The sequence below is a fragment of the Carassius carassius genome, chromosome 43 (assembly GCF_963082965.1).
Source record: "Carassius carassius chromosome 43, fCarCar2.1, whole genome shotgun sequence".
In the NCBI taxonomy this organism is placed as follows: Eukaryota; Metazoa; Chordata; class Actinopteri; order Cypriniformes; family Cyprinidae; genus Carassius; species Carassius carassius.
In genome coordinates this window covers 22,045,756-22,053,796 of record NC_081797.1, presented here as the reverse complement: position 1 = coordinate 22,053,796, position 8,041 = coordinate 22,045,756, and the positions used below count along the sequence as shown (strand labels likewise).

Here is an 8,041-nt window from a genome sequence, read left to right as displayed (position 1 = left end):
AGCTGACAAGTTAACATTTATCATTTTCATTCGCAGCAGTTTATCCTGATGTCCTAAAATGACTAAATTGAAAATACAATTAATAAACGCAATTAAATTACTCAAAACTTAAATTAAAATGACTATAATAGTGGCTCTGATACTAATATAACGCGATGATGACCTCTAGTACACATATATATATATAAATTCATTTTAGCTTCAGTTACCATTGAAACATTAACTTTAAATATAATATTATTGCATGTTAATGTCTGTTTATACTAAATGATTTATATACAATTTAGTAATTATTATAATTAATGAGTATAGTTTAGTGCTGTATTAGTACTTTATAAATATATATTTTTCCCTTATATCATATCAGCATCTTTACAAATGTATCTAAGCATATTTATCAGTGTTACACATATTCTAAAATGATGTGTAATACACCCTCATTGTGTTAATTATACAAAAAAAACAAAAAGTAAAATTTTTATTTAAATGAAGAATATCCAAACTCTAGTAACTTTAGAGTTGCATGACAGTAAATCATTTCTCCTGGTTTGATCAATGCCTCTGAATCTGAAGCGTCTTCATAATTTGCTCAGTCTACGACTCAGCAGGTCTTTGAACCCAGAAGCAGGATCGTCCAGGCTGAAGCCCAGGTCGAACTCGGGCTTCTCTCCGAGGGCCAGCACAGCGACGGTGATGGCCAGAGCGGCGGTCAGACCCCAGATCTGGTGGATGCTGCCTGTGCTGGGGTCCGTGTACATGAAGCTGTGGGTCGGGCCGAAGACGCTGGGCACAGGATATCCGGCGTGATCCGCCGCTTTAGTGAAGAACTCCAGAGGAACGGTGAACACCTCGCTCACCTCGTCTGCGTTCGGACGCGCTTCGAAGGAGTCCTCGATGAAAGCCACGACCGGAGTGATCAGAAGACCAGTCTGAGGAAACACTTTCAGACGTTACAGCTGCCCAAAATACACACTTCTTCCCCATTTCACATTATTACATTAAATATATTCAATTAAAACCTACATTATAATCTGTATATACTGTAATAGTTTATTAAAATGCAAGCAGGATCCACTAAATAAGAATGCCTTTAGTGTGAGCTATTCAGTAATATTAATAATGAAATGGCAACAATGATAATATTATTCATTCATGATAATATATTTTGTAAAGAGGCTCTAATGCTGCATTTATTTGATCAAATATACAGTAGGAAATATTACAATATCCAATAACTGCTATCTATACTAAGATATGTGAAATATAATTTATTCCTGTATTTTCAGCATCATTCCTCCAGTCTTCAGTGTCACACGATCGTTCAGAAATCATTCTGATATACTGATTTGCTTTCTGATTATTATCAATGTTGAAAACAGTTGTGCTGCTTCATTTTTTTGGGGAAACAGGATAATATATATATATTTTTTTTATAATTATAAATGACTTTTCTGTCACTTACTTTTCATTATTTTAATGCGTGTGCTCAAAACAAGTTTTTTTTTTTTTTTTTTTTTTAAATCGCAGTGACTCCAAATTTTTGAATGGTATTGTATATAACAATATTATTATTTTATTAAAATACATCATGTAGGCACCAGAAATAAGCACGTATGTAGTGTTCTATATAATTTATATTTTAATTATACATTTTTAAATTTATATTTAATAATATATTTTAGATTATATAAAGGCATTTATATTTATATATAAACACACACACACACACAATGCATTATAACTGTAGATATAAATATATATTATTATTATTATATTAAATATCAAACAGTGGACCTTGTTGAGGACGGGGAAGAGTGTGCAGATGACCTGCACCGTGTCCGGAGGAAGCCCGATCTCCTCCTCTGCTTCTCTGAGCGCGGTGTGGACCTCGTCTCGGTCCCCGGGCTCGCGCTTTCCTCCCGGGAAACACACTTCACCGGCGTGCTGCTTCAGCTGCAACACATCCACAAGCTCTCAGCACATCTGCACATATATAAACACAGTATTATAGAGCAGTTTCGGTGTCCTCACGTGGATGGCGCGCACGGTGAGCAGCAGCCGCAGCTGTCCGTCTCTCAGCAGCAGCGGGATCAGCACCGAGGCTCCGGGAAGCTCCGGGAAACGGAGACTCTGCTCGCCGCTGTCGTGTTTCTTTAGCGCCGCCACAGTTTTCTCCTTCAGGTCCATCGCGGCGGATATGAGCTCAGACACTTGTGTCAGGACACTTTCACAATGCTCTGTGTGTGAGTGAGGACGCTTCCGCCTCTCTCGGCGCTTCCCATAATGCTCCTCTGGGCTCTGCTCGGGTTCATTGTGTGAAAACACTTCTGGATAAACATCAGACAGTGGAGCACTGAAATAGAACATAGATCAAGCAGTTAACGTTAGAGCAGTTACACGTTGACGTTGACAGCAGGGGCGGGGCTAAGCGGCTCGGAAGTTGTCTCTTATTGGTCAGAGATGTTCGTGCCATTTCAAGCGACACTAGCACAGTTTGTTTCACTTTGGGCGAATTCCAAACAGAGGTAAACATCCCTATTCCCTGTTCCCTTTGAAGGGCAGAGCCCTTTAAAGCAGTGTTTCCCAAACTTTTTTTCTGGGGATCCACATTTTAAAGTCGATAAATCCTTGTGACCCAATAAACATTAGGCCCATATAGTTCATATATCACAAAGAGAATTTATGCATTAACAAAATATGTATGACCATTTTTAAGGTCAGTTAAGCTTCCACTTAACTATTTAAAAGAGATACAGATATTTGACAAAGCACAATTGTTTTTTATTTACCTGTTGTTGACAATAAGTAAAATGCAGAGGTGAAATGAGAAAGGAAGAGTTGACAGGGCATCTCATTGTTTTCATATTCTCATCATTACAGTGTAGGCTACACAATTTATACTTAATGAGACAAAGTGCAAAATAGTGCAGTTAATCATTTATTTTTCTTCCTATCATCAATAAAACCAGACAGAATTAATGCATGCCTTTCATATAACATTCAATGCACATCTACCAGAATAATATGAACAAATTTCTTACTGAAATATTTTTTGAGAACTTTTTTATGCACCCACTGTAATATACACATTTTATAAAGTGCACAGTATGACAGGCTCTCATTTTTTTGTACATGAGGAGAGTGCAACACGCATATCACGTGCAGCATTCAGTCTATTCCTGTATTTTGTCTTTATTTTTGTGAGAACTGAGAACCCAACTTCACATTTGTATGTAGTTGTAAAAGTAATAAGCAACAGTATGCTTGCCTTGCTTAAGACAGGGTATTCAGATGAAATGCTTACCCAAAATGATGATAATGTCATTTTTATGGCTGGTTGCCGAGTGCAGAGCGCAGCTAAAAAAAAAAAACAAAAAAACAAAAAACGGAAGAAAACGACGAGCTCCCTCGTGCGGCTAATTGGTGAACTACACATATAAATTTTTAATCAAGAGTATATAGCACACTGAAAAATAGTGCTCGACTTGGCGACCCATACAAAATCTCCCGCGACCCACTTGTGGGTCGGGACCCCGACTTTGGGAATGACTGCTTTAAAGTGTGCTCTTTTAAGAGTGCAAGGCATTACTAGAGGCCTTATAGTCCATAACTATTGAAAAGCCTCTTACAAACAAAAAACATGAATAAACCTTAGTACAATTTGTTCATATGCATTACTGAAAATCTCTTACAAACACTAGTGAAACGAAAAATATTGATAAACCTTAGTGTAAATTATTTATACGCTCTACTGGAAACCTTGTACATACACTAGTGAAAACCTTGATCAACCTTTGTGAAATTCATTCATAAGGATAAGTGAAATAAGTAAATATTTCAGTAGATTATGAGAGGTAATTTCACTTGAAACGGAAGCTGTCAACACTTCCGTTTAATTTGGCGCGAGTCTCACAAACACTTTAGGCAATGAAAATAAAAAACAAATAAAGACAAATTTAATTAGCCTAATCTACTTGCATTTTATTTTAAGTCAAAATCAATGTATATATATATATATATATTTCTGTCTAACAGACATGTAAAATGAGGATTTCTGAGTGGATAAATCAACTGTAACTGTTTAATAATAATTTATATACTTTTATTCATTCGTGTCAATTAAAATGCTAACTGTTGATGAATCATTTACTTCTAAAAAACTTAAGTAGACAAAATTATTCTTTTTTTTAATTACATGTGATCTAGGAACTTTATACAGTGAAAAAAGAAGTCTTCTTCTTTGCATTTTAATTGACTTGAAGCATAACAATGTTTAAACTTTAGACCCAGATAAATGTGCACTACATCCAAAAGTTTGTGCGGGGAGTGCAGGCTAAAGCTTGCATTTTGCAATCACTTGCATTTGTTTCAGTGGATAGACTTACGATGTCATTTTTGCTCATAAAGGTAAGAGCAAAGCATCATTCGCAACTAAAGGGTTTACTTTTATTTGTATGCACTTAAAAATGAAAAATGAAAATAAAGAAAATTCTATATTATTTATTAGTAAATAATTCAAATATCTCCATCCTCAATTACTTTTGCAGGTGCTTTGCGGCAAGCTTAAGCCTATTGCACACATTTGAGCGCAGAATTGTTCAGCTGCGCTGCTGCGGGACAATAAACACTGTTGAGTCGCTCTTGACAGTCACGGTAGCACAATCTTGTGCTGTTTCCACCAGCGTGGCAATTTTTTTTATCACTAATTGATGGATATCTAAAATATAAAAATAATGAGAAGCCTAAAACAGGCCAGATGCCCGGGGTGAAACTTTTTGTCATCCTAACAACAAACGGCTTTACTGATTCTTATACACTGAGTTTTATACTGTCTATCAGCTATGACTATTTTAGTTTTTCAAAGGACAAAATGGGTGGAAAAACAGTATGTAACAGACATAAATGTCATAAAAAGCAGGCCAGGAGCGAGGCCCTGTGCAGTCACACACTTGGAGCAGCCCCTGCTAAGGTACTGACAGTGAGGCACTTCTTTTCTAAAGCTGAATAATATCTTTAATGCCCTTGGATATATTATCTCTTTCATCTTTTCATCTTTACTCTTAGCTCAGGATTGAAAACATGGTGTTTAAAACCAATAGCCTACAAAACCGTATACTGAATGTAAGTTAGAATATTAATTGAAAAATATATTGTATAATGATACTAATAATAACAAGGTAAAGGTGGAGATTTAACAAAGTTTAAGAGCAAAGTGGTTAATTAAACAGTACAGTAAGCAGGAGGACTCTAGATGTATGGTAAAAAGTGTTGTGAGGGTGCTTTAGAAATGTTTTCCAGAGCACCTGTGGCCACACTTGGATTTTCCCAGCTGTAACACGTCCGACTCAAAGTTAATCATCATCAAAAAAACTGCAGTGCTATCAGAAACTGAGCTGCTCTCTGGTTTCATTTAGCTTATAGTCAATTTGAATTAACATTTGAAATGTTACAGAAATGCTTTTATCTGCTTTGGCTTCTGTTATTATTTGGGTTGAGCAGCGGTGGAGCGCTGAAGGACCCTCATCCAGAGCTTTCAGATCAGGAGCTTTTCTGGGGAACCGATCAATATGACTTTTCCATCATGCTGCGTGCTGGAGACCTCCAGTGCTACTGGCACTTTGCTCACTTCGGCGAGCGCTTCTACTTAAACTTCATGGTAGGACATTGATAAGACATTATTCTACATGTAAATATATAGGTATGGTCTTGAATGCTTTGAATGTTAAAGTTCACTCAGTGTTTGTTCAGGTGCAGCTGGTGACTGGTGTTGCTCTGGACAGACATCTCTCTGTGACCGTTAATGCTCCGAGCGGTTTAATAGTCGGCACAGTAGATGATGCAAGTGGCCAGATTGCCTTCAGTGTTCAGGAGACTGGTAAGTCATGAGAGTTTTAGTATATCTGCTGGTACTTTATTAACAGATTAAAAAAAAATATATATATATATATTTAATTCAAAGTTGGTTTCACATGTAACATTCATGTTGTTCTGAATTTGTAAACTGTTATTTAAAACATTAAATAAGAAAAGGTACAAAATCAATTATCATCAAAGTGCCATAATCATTTTTAAGCTTTAAAAACATGGATTAAAAAAAAAATCTTTATGTGTGCAGGTTTTTATCAGATGTGCTTCAGTAATTTCCACAATCGCTTCGGGAGCATGCAGGTTTTCTTGAACTTCGGTGTGTATTACGAGGGACAAAAGGACATCGAGAAACAAAGGGAAGAAGAGAAGAAAAAGAAAGAAGAGGATATGAAACAGATAAATAGTACATTGTCCTTCATTGAGGTAATAAACAACTATATATATATATTCAAGAATTGTTTAAGAACTGTTACAACATCTTACAAAAGCAGAAGAATACATAACATGATACACATGCTCCCCATATGCTCTGTGACCTAGTTTGCCCATATGTCTAATTGATGATTGCTCCTAGGTGTGTCTCATCAGGTCTAGTTTGTTATCCCATGTATTTAAGTCCCAGTCTGTGCGTTACTTGTTGTTGGGTCTTGAACTTCTCCATGTAGGTTACTACATTTGTCTCCAACCAACAGTTTAACAGAGTGCTCCCTCTGTTTTTGTTTATTCCATTTTTCCCATGTTATGCCCTACTGATCCCATCTTCCATCCCAAATACCTCCTCCTCCTGCTGGATCAGGGGGACTGATTTCTCGAGGACCATACAAGACTGTTCCTGATGTTAGCTAACACCACCAGCTACCCATATGACATGTTCTGCACATTCTATGATGTTATTTTGAACACTGCCTGCAGAGCGACGTCGTCCGAAGATGGTCCTCGATATTATATTTTTTGCCAATTGACCTAATAAGTTGCAAATTGGTCCTCCAGCTGTTCCTTATATGTACATTTAACTTTTCCGGCCTCTTATTGCCTGTCCCAACTTTTATGGACTGTGTAGCTCTCATGAAATCCAAAATGAGTCAATATTTGGCATGACATTTCAAAATGTCTCACTTTCAACATTTGATATGTTAACTATATTCTATTGTGAATAAAATATAAGTTTATGAGATTTGTAAATTATTCCATTCCTTTTTTACTCACAATTTTTAGTGTCCCAACTTTTATATATATATATATATATATATATATATATATATATATATATATATATATACATAATTTATTTACACACTTGAATAAAATTACATTTTGAGCAATTTATTTCATTTTGACATGCCAAGTTAAATTTCATTTCCATTTCTCAAATCTTTGTGTAGGAAAGCAGCAGCAGGCTGCAGAGGTTTGTCTTCCACATGTGGCGTCATTATAACTACGAGCGAATGAGACGCGGTGCTGATTTCTACCTGCTTCAGTCCAACTCCACTTATGTGAACAGCTGGTCTGCTATCCAGAGTCTGGTCATCATCACAGCTGGATACCTGCAGCTCCACTGCCTCAAGAGACTCTTCAACACCACACCAGCAGAGGGACACAAACCCCGCTGTTAACATCAACATCAGACCTGTCTGTTTCTTCATAATACAGCCATACAGGGGTCTTTTGAACACTTTTATGAACCAAGAATGAATTTAAACTAAAAGCAAATTATTTCACTTTTATTTTTATTTTTTTTCAGTTTATGTTCCTGTGGCTCAGTGGTAGAGCATTGCATTATCAGCGCAAGGTTGTGGGTTGGATTCCCAGGGAACACGTTAGGTAAAAAATGTTAACCTGAATGCAATGTAAGTCACTTTGGATAAAAGCGTGTGCTAAATGCATAAATTTAAATTTAAATACGTTTATTTGGTTATTTTAATATCATATTAAAACTGACTTCCTCATGTATTTTTTTTCTTGCTTTTCAAATGCCTCTCTAGGAAGACTTTCAATGTTAAAATATTAAATTCATTATAATAGTAACTGTTACAATTCATTATAATATTTATTATTCTGACTTTGTCATGACTGTGACATCATTTCCACCATTCCCAGTAAAACATGTATCAAATTGAAAAAACAAAGGTAAATATAACTTGTGAGCAGAATATATTTGAGTCATTTCCAATCA

The 8,041-nt window shown here is 36.1% G+C and overlaps 2 protein-coding genes across 2 annotated transcripts; one reads left to right on the top strand and one right to left on the bottom strand.

The window, feature by feature from the left end:
* Positions 1-566: 566 nt before the first annotated feature.
* Positions 567-2,412, bottom strand: LOC132124685 (peroxisomal coenzyme A diphosphatase NUDT7-like). The gene is made up of 3 exons (XM_059535807.1): positions 2,032-2,412; positions 1,795-1,953; positions 567-929 (listed from the first exon to the last, which is right to left on the bottom strand). Exons 1-3 carry the CDS (start codon positions 2,365-2,367, stop codon positions 579-581), a joined length of 846 nt encoding a protein of 281 aa, XP_059391790.1. The 5' UTR covers positions 2,368-2,412; the 3' UTR covers positions 567-578.
* Positions 2,413-5,373: 2,961 nt separating this feature from the next.
* LOC132125179 (transmembrane emp24 domain-containing protein 6-like) lies at positions 5,374-7,745 on the top strand. Its single transcript, XM_059536448.1, has 4 exons — positions 5,374-5,656; positions 5,749-5,875; positions 6,116-6,291; positions 7,251-7,745. The coding sequence occupies exons 1-4, from the start codon at positions 5,444-5,446 to the stop codon at positions 7,479-7,481; spliced, it is 747 nt and encodes a 248-aa protein (XP_059392431.1). The 5' UTR covers positions 5,374-5,443; the 3' UTR covers positions 7,482-7,745.
* Positions 7,746-8,041: the final 296 nt, after the last annotated feature.

Coding starts and splice junctions, on each gene's coding strand:
- LOC132124685 (XM_059535807.1), bottom strand. CDS start 2,367: ATGTTCTATTTCAGTGCTCCACTGTCTGATGTTTATCCAGAAGTGTTT. Junction 1,954..2,031: donor TCACCGTGCGCGCCATCCAC/GTGAGGACACCG, acceptor GATGTGTTGCAG/CTGAAGCAGCACGCCGGTGA. Junction 930..1,794: donor TCTTCCCCGTCCTCAACAAG/GTCCACTGTTTG, acceptor GTGTTTCCTCAG/ACTGGTCTTCTGATCACTCC.
- LOC132125179 (XM_059536448.1), top strand. CDS start 5,444: ATGTTACAGAAATGCTTTTATCTGCTTTGGCTTCTGTTATTATTTGGG. Junction 5,657..5,748: donor GCTTCTACTTAAACTTCATG/GTAGGACATTGA, acceptor GTGTTTGTTCAG/GTGCAGCTGGTGACTGGTGT. Junction 6,292..7,250: donor GTACATTGTCCTTCATTGAG/GTAATAAACAAC, acceptor ATCTTTGTGTAG/GAAAGCAGCAGCAGGCTGCA.